General features: G+C 53.0%; 1 protein-coding gene across 1 annotated transcript in view; it reads right to left on the bottom strand.

Annotated features, from left to right (window-relative positions):
* PAX7 (paired box 7) overlaps nt 1-16,797 on the bottom strand; it is a 98,409-nt gene that overhangs the window by 30,011 nt on the left and 51,601 nt on the right. Inside the window, exons 5-7 of the mRNA XM_059895226.1 lie at nt 15,802-16,001; nt 8,369-8,534; nt 6,719-6,921 (exon numbers count right to left, since the gene is read on the bottom strand). Coding sequence (XP_059751209.1) covers nt 6,719-6,921; nt 8,369-8,534; nt 15,802-16,001 — 569 coding nt within the window. The remainder of the gene's footprint in view (nt 1-6,718; nt 6,922-8,368; nt 8,535-15,801; nt 16,002-16,797) is intronic.

Here is a 16,797-nt window from a genome sequence, read left to right as displayed (position 1 = left end):
ACAGAGTTGGGAGGCCAGGGCACAGATGGGGGAGGTGGGTGGAGAATTTATTAAGCACCTACTATGTGCCAGGCACTGTACTCAAATCTCCCTTAGTCCTCACAGCACCCCCTGAGAGGTAGGGATTATCACTCCCTTTTACAGATGGGGAAAAGGAAGCCCAGAGAGGTTAGGCAAGCTGCCCCAGGGCCACACAGCAACTTAGATAGTGGCAGAACCAGAACTCCAACTCAGGGCTGCTTGTTGGCAGAGGCCAGGCAGTTTCTCTTGCCCCAGGCTTCCCAGGAGAGACTTTCCGGGAAAGGATGAGCCTGGAAGAGACCCTGAGAAGGCGAAGGGAAGGAAACTGGAGGCAAAGGGGCCGCTGGGAAGGGAGGAAAAGGAAGGGCTGCGCGGGGCCCAGAGGCGCGCTCACTCGGCTGGGGTTAAAGCCTCATGTTCCTACAACCCGCTAAGCCGGAGAAATGAATTCTGATCCTTCCAAAACCCAACCTTGGAAAATGTGTGAGAGAAGGGTCTCCTTTCAGGGGAGCAGGAAATCCTCCACACCTCCTCCCGACGCCCCAGTAATGCCAGGATGTCCCCAATCTGCTTTGAGGAATGGAGAGATTAAGAATAATAAAAAAATTGCAATAAAATATGTGTGAAGGAGGGGGTAATTGTGGACAAACGCAGCATTCAAATTCATTTTTCAGCTCTTTTACACACCATTTCAATCTTATTTTCTGCTTGTTAATGAGATCTTGTTGCCTGGGCTAGGCAAAACCTTCCAATATCAGGACGTAATTGCACATAATTTTCTCTCCTACCAGTGATTTGCATCAGTTTTTAAAAAATTCTGGGCTATTTAACACCCCACGATCCCCCTCCCCGTCTTCCTGCCGACAAATCTCTTACGCCCTCCTCCTTCCCTGTCCCTGGTCCAGCAAGACTCATTTTAAATGCTTATTATAAACGCAGTGTCACCAATAAAGGGAAGAAAAACACACAGAGGAAGTGAGGAGAGAAAAAGGCAAAGGGAGTTTCCAGTGGCCGCTGCGTGAAGGGCCCTGGCTCAGTTCCCCAGCGCGAGGGGTTTCTCGATCTTATCCCGCTGAGGGTGATGTGAAGGTGAAGTGCGTGGGTCAGGCACGTCTGCCTTAGAATTGCATCGCCACCACTCACCTGCTCTGTGGCCTTCAGCAAGTTACTTAACCTCTCTGAGCCTCTCTTCCCAAGTTCTGTGGGGCCAGAGTAACTTCACAGAAGCAAAGTGCTGACAGGGGATGTGGCATCCCATAGGTGGTCAGCTGATGGAGTGTCTTTCCTGGCTGGATTGGCTCCCCTGGAGGCCTCAAAGGATGCCAGGAGGGCAGTGGTGGGACTCTACCATGGAGAGGCATTCTGGAGACCCCATTCATAAAGAACTGAAAAGCCTTGAGCTTTATTCCTACTGGTCTAGGGAGGAAGGGGAAGCTTGACTTTTAAAGGTGTAGACCATGAACCTGACCATGCCATCAACTGCCACTGTGGCCTCAGACCTCAGTTTCCCCATATGGACCACAGGACCAATCTTACGGGGCAGATACAAGAGAACAGCATAGTGGGCTCTGGAGCCAGACCATTTGAATCCTAGCTTTGCCACTTTCCAGACCCTACCACGGGGCCTGGCATGTGGTAGGGGCTTAATTAATATTTGTTAGATGGGCGGATGGATGGATGACCCTGGACAAATCCATTTCCTCATCTGTAAACCAAGATCACAAGGTCACCGCCAAGACTGGCTGAGTGAAAGCTGGTATAACATTTAGCCCATGCATGGCTGGCCCACGGTAAGCGTTCATTCTACGTAAGCCGTCACTGTAACTATTACAGGAGGGAAAGGACGAGGCTTGGTGTACTGTGATCACGGCCGTGTGATTAGCTTCACACTTAGAGAATATCTTTCATTAATTCCACATGGGGGAAATTATAAATATGTAAATCCCTTTACAGGTTCCTCCACGTTAAGCTCCAGAGAGGAACAAAGGGGACGATGCGCAAGGGACATCATGAGGAAGCAAGAGGAGGGGTGGTGGCAGGAGAGAAACGCCCCCTTCCCATGAAGCAGTGACAGGAGCTGTGGGTGAGGCATCTGGAGTCCTGGGTGCGGGTCCCAGCTCAGCTGCTAACCTGACAGTGTGATCTGGGCAATTTTCTCCCCCTCTCTGGGCCTCAGTTTCCACTGCCAACTCTGATAGTCTGCATCTAAGAAAGCCTGGGGGAGAAGGCAGCTCCGGCTTTGGGCTGCCCCTGGGAACACATCTGCACAGGCCCCGGAGAAGACCCCAGCACAGGGCAGCCTGCCTGTGGCCTTCAGCTCAAATGACCCTGGAAACAGCAGAACCTTGCTCCTGATGCTTTGCTTGGGAGCTTTGACTGGTCAGTGCTGAAGCTATGAATGGCCTCCGTGGCCTGTCTCCCCCATCACATTGGGAACTCTCCAAGACAGGGCTGTGCCTCCACCATCAGACTGGGGCATCTAAGGATAAGGGGTTTCTCTTCCATCAGAATATGGGTTCCTGAGGACAGAGTCATGTCCCTCATCTCAGACTGAGAGCTCCTCAGGTTGGGGGCTGTGTCTCCCCCATCAGACCGGGGAATCTCTAAGGACCTGAGTGTCCCCTTTCTATCTCTGCCCACCGCCCTTAAAATTGTGCCCTGCTTGTGATTCCTACACGTGGGCTGGTATGAACTGATCCACCTGCAGGAATCGGATCACTCGAAGTGATGTCACAAAAGGGTCCTTTTGTCCTAAGCTGTCCTGAGCTGGTTTCTAAGAGTTGTTTCCAAGCAAAGCCAGGGCCGTCCACGTGCTGAGTCCCTAATCCTACCAGGCTGGGTTCTAGGGGTGGGTGAGGGCCTGGGCCCCGAGGGAACCAAGGCTCAAGGTCATCTAAGCCTCTCATATGACTCAGCTCTGCCTGTTGGCCCCTAACCTGAGTTAGGCCTCAGTGTTCTCATCCATGACATGGGCTGAAGGAGCTTTCCCTTCCACTGAGCTGGGGGGACTGGCTTCCTGAGATGATTTCTCCTCGCCGCCAGCCAGTCTCTCAAAAAGAGAGCATGTGTGGGCGTTTCTGAGAGGCAGGAGGGCAGTGTGAGTGGGTAAAATCTCAGGCTCTGGAAACGAAGGTTGAACCCAGGCTTTGACGCTCAAGTAGATTAGTATATAGGAAACACTGAGAACAGGGTCAGAACATCACAGGGGTTCAGAAAGTTTAGCAGTCCTCATCCACGTTGTTATTAAACATGTTGCATGCCTTGCTGTTTTATGATGTTTACTGTCTGTCTGTCCTGTTACACTGCCAGCTCCACTAGAGCAGAGACCTTCATCCCTATGTTCACTGACTTATCCCAAGTGCCGAGAACAGTGCCTGGCCCATAGCCGGCACTCCATAACTATGTGTTATATTAGAGCCAGAGGACAGGCCCAGAGCTGAGATGAGTAAATGGCTTTTCTGTGAGATTCTGCTGGGAAGACTCTCCGGGGAGGCTCTGAGGCTTGGAAGCACCCACTTCCCAGGCTGGGTCTGAGGCCAGGACCCGGGTCAACCCGCGGGGAGGAGGCAGGTCCTCTCCAGGCAGCGGCAAGCCGGCCGGTGTGACAAGCAGATGCTCAGCAGAGTCCCAGCTGGGTCCCCGACTGCATCCCCTTGGGCTTCTGTAAGAACAAGGGCCGAGGCTACCTGGGCGACCGTGGACCTGCGATCCTGGAGGAGGGAGGGGTATGCTGGCCCCGCAGCCCAAGTGGGGCCCATCCTCCCCCTGTTGCCCAGGTGAGCTACGGAGAAACCCCTCCTGCTGGGAAGACAGACATGGTAATGAACCTCTCTTGGTGGAGAACCCGCACGACCCCCAAGACCACAGAGATTGCTGACCAGGTGTAACTGGCCTGTCAGATGGGGGAGGGAGTACAGAGAATCAGAGCTCAGAAATGCCAGGGACTTCTGTATAAGACCCTAAACACCCCCTCGCTGCCCCCTTCCTTCAGGAAGTGTTTGTAGCCTAACCCGGAGGTTCACACACACAGAAGCACACACAGCCTGACCCTGCCCTCATGTCCGCCCTGCACGCAGCCCTCTCCCTGCCCTCCAGCAGCTGTTCACCTCCTGGTCCCCTCGGCCCCCGTTAGACCCTCCATGTGTCTTCACATCTTTGGTGGGAACCTCCCGATGGGTCTCCGAAGTTTGCGCAATCCGTCACGCCCCGCACAGCCTCTCTGCCCTGAGGAATGGGGCAGAAACCTTGAGGGTCTCTCAGAGGAGGGGTGAGGGTCCAACTCAAGTGGGGAAAAGGTCGGGTTTGGCCTGGCTGCTCACGGTAGTGTGGCAGGCTCTCTTCCTTCTTCTCCTTCCCTCCCTGAGGTTCAATTCTGGGCTCAGACAGTGCGTGGAACATCGTCTCTTTAATACCATCGCTGAACCATGCTCCAGAAGCCAGGGGCCCCTTGATTTGCTGGCTTCTCCTCTGTCTTGTGACAGAAGTGCTGCTCTGGGGATAAACCTCAGCCCGCATGGAGATGGGTGGACACGGAAGAGCAGTGGTCAGGGAGCCAGGTGCCCTGGACTCTCAGGCCCGGCCCAGCCAACGTGTCCTGGCCCTCTCTCTGCAAAGTGACCTGGAGGGCCCACTTGATCTCAGCACCCCTCTTCAGATTTCCTCCAGTTTGTTTTGTACCATAAGGCCAGGCCTGGACCACATTCTCGAGTGTGGACACTGTGGGTCTCTGCAGCCATCCTTACCCAGCCAGCTCTGGATCCTGTCATGTCTAAACCTGGCTCTGGAAGGTTAGTCCTCGGCACTAATGAGATGGAGGTGGTGGCCTTGAACCCCAAAGAGGCCAATTAGGTTCTACCGGAAAAACATTCTGGTCTACAGGCTGCATCACCCTCACAATGTGGGGCCCATGAGGACTTGCTGCTTTACCACTGGGAGCTCTGCCTTCAGCGGCTTCCATTCACTGGGCATTCAACTCTGCACTGGACCTGGCCTAAGTGCTTTACCTCGGTCATCTCACTCAATCCTCAGCAACCCTATGAGGTAGGGGCTAACGTCATCCCATTTCACGGATGAGAAAACTGGGGTGTAGAGAGGGAAAGGGGTCTTACCCATAAGTAAATGATGGAACTGAAATACAATTAGTCCTCAACGACACACATTAGTTGAGGCAAATAGGAATGACCCCCAAACATGCAGAAAATTAACATTTGGGGGAACATTTTAGACCAACGGTAGCCATTTTTTTCTATAAGTGCCAGATAGTAAATGTTTTAGGCTTTACAGGCCATGTGATCTCTTTTGAAACTACTCAACTCTGCTGTTGTAGCACAAAGGCAGCCATAAATAAATAGGTAAATGAATGGACATGGCTGTGTTCCAATAAAACTTTACTTACAAAAACAGGTAGTTGGGTGGAAGTGGCCTGGGGGGATGTAGCTGACCTTCTCTTTGGTCCTTTTCTTTAGGTAACACATTTCTCATACTAACTGTATTGTCCTGGCAATGGCGGGGTGGGGGGTGGGGAAGGGGGAGAGAGCTAATGTTTATTTGGCCCCTATTCTGTGCCAGGCTCTGTGCTAAGTGCTTTGACCTGTTAGCACATTGAATGCAGAGAACACCCCTCTTAGGAGGTTAGCAGCTCTCTGTTTAATTACTCTTTTGTTTAATGGGGGATAAACTAAGGCTCAAAGATGCTTACTAGCCTAACGCCCTGAGCGGTGGAGCTGGGATTTAAACCCCCTCCAAGCCTCACCTTTTCTACCACGTTACAGCTGTTCAGATAAGTTTGCATCCTATGTGTTCTCACCACAGACGTGACAGAGGTGTCTCAGAAAATGGGAGGCAAGGTAAAATGAGACTTGGATTCAATTCTTTCCCCCACGGATATTTGAGAGCCTGTTATAGCGACAAAAATGAACTCAGCAGTTCTTCCAATTTATTAGGATTTGGAGCATCACTGAATCCTATTCCCCAAACCCACCAATAACCACATCAGCCTCAGCCTTGTCTTTCTGGCTTCATCTAAAGATGGTCCCACCACTTCTAATAGCACCATCAGGCAATGAGTGACTTAACCAGCAACCAATCACAGGTGAGTAAACAGAGTTCCAAGACCCAATGAGAGTAGAGTTCCCAGGCTAGAACCATCCCTCCCCTCCCCACCCATTGCCACAGTTCTCTCCACCAGTAGTACATGGTCCTTCCTTTCACTCATTGGTCACTCCTAGTGACCAAGGTGGGAGATGGAGCCCAGGATGGAATCCAGGAAAGACTCCCGATTCTAGAACAAAGCCCAACCAGTGAGCATCCCATAGGAAATGGTGCAAGGCTTCCATCAATGTGCTGAAAATGCCTGACTTTTATGGACTGAACAGCCATGAGGTGGGTGATGGGCCAGTTTAATAAGCTCTGGGTGGTGAGAAATATGGAAACCTGTGATGGAAACCTTTTCTCTGCATCTGCCCGCTGGGTCACCCAGGTCTGTGGCTTGAAGAAGATAAACCCAGGGTGAAGGGGTCACGGAATAGTGACAAGTGAAGGTGGAAGGAGCATCCCCGCCTCCCACTTAAAATCTCTCAAGGTGTCCAACAGCCATTCTTCCCCAAGGGAGAGTCAGCCTGTGTCCCCCAGAGCCCTCGCTGGCTGGGCTGGCGATCATCTGGTGATGGGACCCTGGGCAGGGGGCGGGGACACCTACCTGAGGAGACAGGCCATTGCTGACAGGGTTCATGTGGTTGGAGGGCGCTGCCGGGTTCATGAAGCTCTCGGAGTAGCTGGAGAAGCTGTGGCGAGCTCCATAAGCAGAGCTGGTGTCCGCGGCTGCAGCGGCCGCAGCCAGGCCCCCCTGGTGCATGGTGGACGGCGGGAGGGGCTGGGGCCGGTGCACGGTGCTGCCTCCATCTGTGGAGAGATCCAGGAGAGGGCCTGAGCAAGTGGCCTCACCCCAGAGGGCGAGGGAGGGCAAGTACTTCCTGTTTGGAAGGCAAGACCTGAGCCTTCTCCTTCTCCCAGCCTCCGCCCATTGGATGGAGGGGGGAGGAGATCACCTTCTCTTGCTACTTGGGATGGGACGACTGGCTTCTGGGCAGGACACTACAGACTGGCAAGTCTTGACTGACCGCCAATCAACATTCCAGACAACCTCTAGGCACCTACTACGTGCTGGCCTTGTTCTCAGTGGTTGGCACATAGTAGGTGCTCAATAAACATTATCTGGACTGAAAGTCAGATCTCATTGAGGACTGTGTCAATCTGCCCAGGCCTGTCCCGACAGCACTTTGTGAGCGCCGACCACTCACCAGGTGCTTTTACAAATAGTGTCTGAGGGTATGAAGCAAGAGTGATTCCCATTTTACAGATGAAGAAACTAAGGCTCAGTGGGCTCAGGGCCCTTGTGCAAGGTGACAAGGCTAGTGAGTGGGGGGGTCAGAGTTTGAACTGCCATTCTGTTCCTAGCTGCTGGGCTGCTCTTCCTCTCTGTCACGGCCCCTCCACGTAGCCTTCCAGCAGATGGGACCATGACCATTGCCAACAGTTCAATTTCTCTTCAAAAATCACAGGGAGGCCTCTCTTCAGCTTCTAGAACTCTAGCCTGCCAGTCCTTTAAGAGGAGGCCACGGGACTCCATGAGGCAGAAGTCAAGTAACAGGATTCTTAATGTGTGCTGGGGGCGGAGGGCGGGAAGGGGAGGGCAGACTGGGGGCCAGGAACCAGGGAGGGAGGGGAGTTACTCTTCTCTGCCCACCATCATCTCTTCTGCATTTTAATAACACCCAGGAGATGCATGTGACTTTACAGTTTGAGAAGCTCTGTTCTAAACGTGTGCATGGAGGCGACCTTGTTTATCTTCACCTGGATGCAGAGCCAAGTGGTTCAAGGGCAGGACCCCAACTCTTTTGTCTTAATAGTCTGTCCACATGAAAGCAGACAAACAGCCATTAAAAAGAAACCAGGGGCTTCCCTGGTGGCGCAGTGGTTGAGAATCTGCCTGCCAATGCAGGGGACACGGGTTCGAGCCCTGGTCTGGGAAGATCCCACATGCCGCGGAGCAACTGGGCCCATGAGCCACAATTACTGAGCCTGCGCATCTGGAGCCTGTGCTCCGCAACAAGAGAGGCCGCGATAGTGAGAGGCCTGCGCACTGTGATGAAGAGTGGCCCCCGCTCGTCTCAACTAGAGAAAGCCCTCGCACAGAAATGAAGACCCAACACAGCCATTAAAAAAAAAAAAAAAAAAAAGAAACCAAACACCCTTTTATTCCTTCTTTGTTAAGGAAGGAAGGAGTGGGTGGGGGTGGAGGGGAATGGAAAGGTGTGGCTGAGATGCCAGGATGGGGCCGAGCACTCACCTTGGGAGATGGTGGTGGTGGGGTAGGTGGAGTCTGGCAGCTGGTAGGGGGGCAGCGTGGGCATGCCGGTGGGCGGGAAGCCGCCTGGCAGAAGGTGGTTGAATGCTGCCAGCTGGTTGGCTCCTGCCTGTTTACGCCAGCGGGCACGGCGGTTACTGAACCAGACCTGGAGGATGGAGAGCGGAGCATGGAGAGCCCTCAGCTTGGCTCCTGGCAGGGAGCTGAGGCACGGCTATACCCTCCATCCAGCCAGCATCCTCTTCCGTGGGAGGAGGTCCCCACCTCCCTGCAACTCGGAAGTTTGCAAAGTGATTTCATAGGTACAATCCCATTCTGTCCTCCCGACCGCCCAGTGAGGAGGTCATTATCATGATCCCCATTTTACAGATGAGCAAACTGAGACCCAGAGAGAGTGGGGGACTTGTCCACGTGACAGGGTGGATCGGAGAGGCACAGCCAGGTCTGAGTGACTCTCAGTTCAGTGCTCTTTCCCTGCAGCGGCTCCTGCCCCCAAAGATGTATGACCATCCTTGTTCGTACACATGCTCACTCCTCACCTCCTCCAGGAAGCCCCCAAGGTGGAGGCCACATATCCGGAACCCACCTGAATTGAGACCCACCTGCCACACTCAGATGTGAAAGCTAGTTCTTTGTCCGGAGCCTGAGGCCCTGCTTGGCTTTCGCTTCATGGGCCCCCTTGATTAGGAAAGCCCACCTTCCACAGACACAGGGATCGATTAAGCACCAGTGGGAAGATAACCTAACATCTTTAAGTCTCCCTTTCCTCCGAGACCTGTGCTAGCTCTTCGTACGTCTGTCCATACCTAGACCCACGAGGCCTGCCCTCCTAGTCCCATTTACAGGAGGGGAAACTGAGGCTCAAAGAGGTCAAATCACTTGCCCAAGGCCACACCGCTAGTCTGTAATAGATGTGAGGTTCAAACTTCAATCAGTCTGACTTCCTAGAACCTTCTTGTCTGGATTTGCAGCAAATTCCCTGGGACAAGCCAGAGAAATATTAATACAAGAATGAGTGTGCAAAACGGGGCTGCTGTGAGAGAATGCTTCTCCACCTCTGGACTTTGCACATGCTGTTCCCTCCAACCTAAACACTCTTCCAGGGCTGGCTCCTTGGCCTGCAGGGCTCAGTAGAAATGCCTCCCCCCTGCTCCAATGAGGAATCCCCTGCCTCAAAAGTAAGTCTAGGCAGGTCCCCATCCCCTTCTCTCAGGAGGCCTCCAGCTGTGAGATGCCTCATACAAACAATTATTGTCTTTATCTGTTTCTTTGTTTCCCCTTCAGGCCCTAAGCCTCACAGGCAGAGGCCAAGAATTCCTGGCCCACAGCTCACAGCTCTATAGGAATACTTATTGAATGAATGAATGAACGAACAAACAAATGAACAGTGGAAGGCGGAGATGGCTCTGGTGTGCCTTTGCTGGTGCTTGGCCACAAGGCTCAGTGGGGAGTACCCCCCCCCCCACGGTGGGTGAAGACATGGATTCCCTGGCATGGCTCACTTAAGACGCCCAAACCTCTGGACGATGTCTGCTGACCCGAGGGCAGTCTCAGCAGGGATGGAGGGGTGTTTATGGCCCCTGGTATCGGTTGTCGTTTCTCCGAGGGGAGAAAGAGTGTTCAGCTTACCAAGCTGGCTGAACAGAGCAGCTGGCCCTTACCCGTTAAGGATTCACAGAAAAAGGAGATACGGCAGCCAAATCAAGATCAAAAACTGGCTCCCAAATAAAATGAAGGTCCTGGCTTTTCCCCACCTCCCCAAGGCAGCGAGGGCTTCCCCAGGGGCGTCCTGCGTGGGATGGGTGCCTGCCAGTCCGACTGAGGCTGCCTCTGAACTGGCGAGGAATGGGCAGTGTTACCTGCTCCCTGCTTCAGAGGGAGGGTGTGGGGAACAGCTTTGTTTTAAGTCAGCATTTCCCAAAGGGTGGGGCTCCTACACTCCGAGGTGGAGAGACATCCCCAAAGGCGAGTGACACAGCTGTTAAATAACCCTGAACCACTCCCATCTCTTCTGGGCCTGGGGTGTGTGGAAGAGAAAGTCTCAGCTTGGCGCTCAGCGTCCTTCGTGCCTTCCTAACACTTGCCAATCTCCCTGTTTAAAGCACAGAGAGGAAGCCCTGGAAGGTGATGTTTTCCGGCAGGACTTTCCCATGTTGTCTTGTTTTCCCTTGTGTGAGTGCTTCCAGTTGCCTGCCTTTTTATGAGAGTGATGTGCGTGTTTATTTTAAAATACACTGATCTTATTTTAAAAAGTAAATGACAGGGCTTCCCTGGTGGCGCAGTGGTTGAGAATCTGCCTGCCAATGCAGGGGACATGGGTTTGAGCCCTGGTCTGGGAAGATCCCACATGCCGCGGAATAACTAGGCCCGTGAGCCACAACTACTGAGCCTGCGCGTCTGGAGCCTGTGCTCCACAACAAGAGAGGCCACGATGGTGAGAGGCCCGCGCACCGCGATGAAGAGTGGCCCCTGCTTGCCGCAACTGGAGAAAGCCCTTGCACAGAGGTGAAGACCCAACACAGCAAAAATAAATAAATAAATAAATAAATATTTAAAAAAAAAAAAAAAGTAAATGACAATACAGATAATATGCAAATGTGGCCAAAATCCTGAAGATGGTCAGAGAAAGACTTAAGTTTGGGACACCGTGCTCTAGTTTTGCTGCATGCAGCTGTTTCTTCGGCATGGGTCATCTGTTCCTCAAAGAGGACTCAAACAAGTTGGAAGCGTTCTCCCCCTTTCCCTTCCTTTCCCTCCTCCTTCCCGCCCTCCTTACTTTCCTCCTTCCCATCTCAAACTGTTCCTGGGACTCCACTCTGTGTCAAGCAGGACAGTAAGGATAGAAGGTGAGCGGGACACAGTCCCAGCCCTCAAGCTGCCCTTGGCCTGGGCACACGACAGATTAAGTCAAAGGACAGCTGCTTTCTGGTGCAGTCAGCTCAGATGGGGTGGCATGCAAGGTGCTATAAGGAGGTCTGAGGAGGGGTTTCCAACTCCTCTCAGCATCCAGGAGGACTTCCTGGAGGAGAGGACACGTCTTATGCTTTTTTTTCCTCTCCCCTCTTCTTCCTCACTGTCCTGTCTCCCCAGGGCTGCCTCCACCACAGCAGGCACCTCCGTCCTCACAAGATGTGACATGATGGTTAAGAGCAGGGATCCGGAGTCCAACTGCCTGGCTTTGAATCCTGCCTCTGACTCCTAGCTAAGATGGGCAAATTCCGTTATTCCTCTGGGCCTCACTTTCTTTGTTGCTAATAACCACCTACCTTCTTGGTGGTTCTGGACCTCAAAGGAGTTAACACAGGCAAAGTGTTTACTTAGAACAGCATCTACAACTCTTATTCTGCTGGAAAGCCTCCGATGGCTGAGCTGGAAAGGCTCTTAGCCAGTATGTACTGCAAGCTTCCTATTTACGTATGGGGAAATGGAGGCTCCAGGAGGGACAGTGGTGGCCCCAGTGTCCCACCCAGAATCCCTGATCAGGGTTGAGTTCTTTAAAAGTAGAGGCTGCATTTTATTATTTACTTTTGGTCCTTCCCTCAACACCCAGCCCTGGTAGCAGGACACTGTAGGAAGCATCAGTTTACCGAGTTGAACATTTCATCTGGCCCTTCTTTCAATGTAGCACCGAGGAAAAGAACACGACGGACAGACTTGGGCTCGGGTCCCAGGACAGTCACTTATTATGTGTGTCTTTAGGAAGTTGCTTCTCTTAGTGAAATCTCAGGTTTCTCACCTACGAAATGGAGAGACTAATCGTCCCTACCTCCTAGGATTACAGTGAGGATGATGAAGATGATGTATGTAGGGTGCTGAGCATCGTGCCTGGCACATAGAAACGCATCAAAAATGCCATCTAGTGTAATGAAAAGATTTGGCGTAAGTTATTACTTAGCCAGTCCCTCTAGCGCCTCCAAAATGGAATTCTGTTCAGAATGCGCCCAGCTCACCCCCAAGCAAATAGCAGGGTTCTGAATTGGGGCCATATGTAAAGAGTTGCACACAGCCCTGGTCTCTCAGTGCTGGTCATCTGAAGGATGAGATGTTTTCATAGGCAGTTGTGGGAGACACCTGGGGTGGCCTCGGGACCTATCAGACCTGCAGCCTCTGTTTCTAGAAGAAACGCACAGGCTCAGGGATCTTGGAGCTCAGGACGAAACAGATTTGTTTACCTGCAAGGAAGATGTATGCAAGGTTGGCTTCGGGACCCCAGTTGTTTAGAAATGAAGATTCGTCCAGGGAAAGGAGTCATTGGTCCCTAGGCATGCGTCCTCCTGCCTCACGCCCCTTTCCTACCCTTCATGGTGGTTGGGCTTTCTGCGGGCTGAGATGGGGCGTCTCCACCAGCCATCGGGGTACCATATAACACCATATAATGCCCTGCAGGCTTCAGAAGGAGGCTCCCGACCCTCTGCTTGGGAGCAGGGCTGGAAGGGAGGCAGAGGGGGTGACACACTTGACTGATAGAACCTCGTCTGACCTATATTTACCTGCTTCCTTGCTTATTTGGACATCAGCCCCATGACAACAGGGATTTCTTGTCTGGCTGAATCCCCTGTGCCTAGAATAGTGTCTGGCACATAGTAGGTACCCAATATGACTGCCAGATGAATGAACCTAGAGTTTCAAGGGTGGCCAGAATTGGAACCACTAAGAATAGGTGGAGTTTAATAATAATGGCCCCTACTCAGGGCACTTCTGTGTGCCAAGCACTTCCTTACTCTGTGGCTGTGTGTTTACATGCAATCATTTTATCCTCAGAACAAAGTGGACCCTGTTTGTGTCATCTCCATTTTGCAGATGAGGGAACTGAGGACCGAGGGAGTAAGTGATGGAGCTGGAATTCACACATGGGCCTCTGGCTCTGAGACCACTCTGAACCATTCCAGTATCCCACCGTCTCCCAGCACCATTGAAATCTGATGGCATAGGACTGCAAAATCCCCAAATCATAGACTCTTAGAATCAGCCGCCAAGACCTTAAAAGTATACAGCCCTAAAACCAAAGCAGTGCTCAGAGGGCTTCAAGGTCCCTGCCCCCTTGTCCACAGCAGGAACCCTCTCACCAGGGTCTCCGATCCACTGGACATTGCACTTTTCCTTGAATACTTCCGGTTACAGGGATCTCATCACCTCCCAAGACAGCTGTGATCGTCAATAAGTCAAGATCCTAGAACTTTAAGGAGCCGTAGTGCTCATTTAGTTTGATTCCTTTATTTATAGATGGGAGACTAAGTCTCAGGAAAGGAAGCTGACCTATTGAAGGTGACACAGCTGATCAGAGGCAGAAACCGATGGGAACCCGGCCTGTGGCTCCCAATCTTGTGTTTCTGTCCCTGCAGGTCTTTATATGGGATTGAGGACATTGTCCTATCAGCCCTGGTCTCCCCCCCACTCCGAGGGGCCTCTCAGAGCAGCTGTGTCCTCCAAGCCTTCTCTTCTCTGGGACAAATATTCTGTTATTCCTGTCTTGATTTTTGGGTCTGCCTTTGTTCATTTTTAAAAAACTCAACATGTATTGATCCCTCCTCTGCTGGGATCAGGCCAAGTTCTCAGGCTAAGGGTTGTGGGGAGACCCCGCCCCACCCTGGGGGAGCTCAGAGTCTGAGGGGGAAGACCCCGCCCCGGCCCTGGGGGAGCTCAGAGCCTGAGGGGGGAGACCCCGCCCCGCCCTGGGGGAGCTCAGAGGCTGATAGAGTAGTCACCACGTGGAGGACGGCGGCCTTGGTCCCCCCACCGCGGGTTTGCCTGGGCTCTGGCTGCCCCCCCTGTTCCCAGGCCCCCCTCCATCCTTGGACCTTGAGTGACACCTGTTTCTGAGTCCCCTGGGCCAATAAAAGCACCGCCCTGACAGCCAGGAAATTTTACAAGGAGTGCTCAGGCTTCCAGGTGGTGGGAAGCAGCCGTGGCCACCAGACGTGGGAATGAGAAAGTACCCAGGAATGTGCCCAGGAGAACAGCTGCAGGAAGATCAGAGGCGGGGGAGGGAGGCTGGGGGCTTCGGGGCAGGCTCGGGTATCACCCGGGAGAGGAGGGGAAGGAATGAGATGAGCTGGCTGCTGCCGCCTGCCCGCTTCCCCTCAGGCTCTCCCTCAGTGGCAGCCAAGGGTCCCCCACTCCAGGATGGGGGTGGGGAGGGCAGAGGGAGGTACGCTGGTCCCCGGATTGCTTAAATGCCAGTTTGCATTGCTTTCAAGTCCCAGGCTCTGAGTCCATTTCTTTCTTCTGGATGGCTAGAACCTGAGCTTGGCATCCATCAGGCTTGAATTCCAGGCCCAGCTCAGCCTCTGCTGAGCTCTGTATCCCCCCCATGTCGCTTCTCTGAGCCTCAGTTTCTGTGCCTGCGGCTTGGGGAGTGGCCATCCCGACCTGAGACGGTGGTCTGTGCTTCCACCAGGTCACGTGGGAGTAGCCCCCAGCACTGCAGCTGGCATAAGGTAGGTGCCCAACAAAGGCTGGTCCCCCTTGGATAAGATAGAAGCGCCCCCAGTGAGCAGTTGGGGGCGGGACCTCTGTAGACCCGCCTCCCCCATTCACGGAGAAGCCAGGCCAAGAATGGGCTCCCACAGGAGCTGTTCATCAGACCCCTCTCTTCCTCCTCTGCACCCTCCCCGACCCACCCAGCCTGAGCCTGTCCCAGCCGGGCCCCTAGAGACTGACTTAGAGAACTGTAGACCTCGAATCTGAGAGCTCAGCTTGGGGAGCGGAGGCAGGTCCCCCCACCCCACTGCAGGCCTTGAACCCCAGACAGACTCTGCTCTTTGCATGCCTTCCCTTCCCCCAGGCCCACCGATTAGGAGCCATGCACTCTGAGGGTGTGGAGGGCGTGTTCTAGGTCTGCCCACCCTCCCCCGCATGCTTCTAACTCACCAGGAACATGCTCCCAGTCGGCCTGCATGCTTCCCATAACAGGAAACTCATTACCCATCTTAGGAAGCTATGTCTGTTCCAGAATTTTTGTCCTGATTACTTCCTCCCCTCCTCAGAGATTTGAAGATTTTTCTACTCCCTGAGCTCCCTCTCTTGTGGCTGAACCAATGTCCTTCCTTCCTCCCTCCCTCACCGTTTTCTACTCTCCCTTTCTGTCTCTCCCTCCATCCCTCCTTCCCCCCTTTCCCCGCCACCCTGAAGTTCTTGTCGGCAGGAGGATGGAGGCAATCCAAGTCCTCACTGCCGCTCCTGGCTTCCCTGGGACTGTCTAGGGATTAGTTAGTCAGTCCACATTCGCTGCCCATTTACTCTGTACCAAGTGCCAGGGCAATACTTGTCTACACGGTTCCTGGATCACTTGCTGCAGAACCTCCATCCCCACCCTGGGGGGTGCCCACTAAGCCCTCTGACCCTGGCCACTCCCACCTTCCCAATCCTGGTCTCCAGGTGATGCCCACAGCACAAACCCCCAGGCGCCCCCTCACCTGCACTCGTGCCTCCGTCAGCTTGGTCCTCTGCGCCAGCTCCTCCCGGGTGTAGATGTCCGGGTAGTGAGTCCTCTCGAAGGCCTTCTCCAGCTCCTCCAGCTGTTCGGCTGTGAACGTGGTCCGACTGCGGCGCTGCTTACGTTTCAGAGGGAGGTCGGGTTCTGACTCCACGTCCGAGCCCTCATCCAGACGGTTGCCTACAACCAGGTGAGAGGGAGGAAGAGGGTGGGAGCCCAGTGAGATGGAGGGGTGCTTTGTGCACACCTTCAGGCCACCACGGCACTGAGGCTCAGGTCCCTCCTGAGCATAGGAAGGATGTTCCCCCTGGCACCCTTTATCAGCATGAAGGCTGGGAAGCAACCTCTCTGCCCAGCCTTAGGGGACTGGTTAAATACCTTATGGCCCAGACATTCCTTTAAAAAAATAACCCCTGTAGTTGGGCATTTAGGTTATTTCTACTGACACGGAAGGATGTCCATGACATAGCACTCAGGGGATGGTTTCGTGATGAAACACACTTGTCAAAATTCCTAGAACTATATTCTCCAAAAAGGGGAGAATTTTACCGAATATTCACTGCACCTCAATAAACCTGACTTTAAGAAGAAGGCAAGGTACAAACCAGGGTGTGGAGATGAATCCCACTTTTGGAAAAAGCATGCATAATACATTATGGAACACTACACCCCAAAGACTAACAAATGTTAACCTTCAGGGTGACAGAATTTTTGTTTTCTTTTTAAAACTTATTTATGGTTTAGTATTTCTTAAATGATGATCATTTAAACAATGACACTATTGCATTTTTGGAAAATATTGCAAAAACTAACGAAAGGAAGAAGCAGGAAGAAAGGAAAGGATGGAGGAAGGGAGCAAATGCTTGTGCCCGGGGCTGGCAGTCAGGAAGCTTAGATTCCAGGCTTGGTTCTCTCCCAAATGCCCTGAACAGTGACCCTAGGAGGGCTACCTTCCCTCCTTGGGTCTCAGTTTCCC

Source organism: Balaenoptera ricei, chromosome 1 (genome assembly GCF_028023285.1).
Source record: "Balaenoptera ricei isolate mBalRic1 chromosome 1, mBalRic1.hap2, whole genome shotgun sequence".
NCBI lineage: Eukaryota > Metazoa > Chordata > Mammalia > Artiodactyla > Balaenopteridae > Balaenoptera > Balaenoptera ricei.
This window is presented reverse-complemented; position numbering and strand designations above follow the sequence as displayed.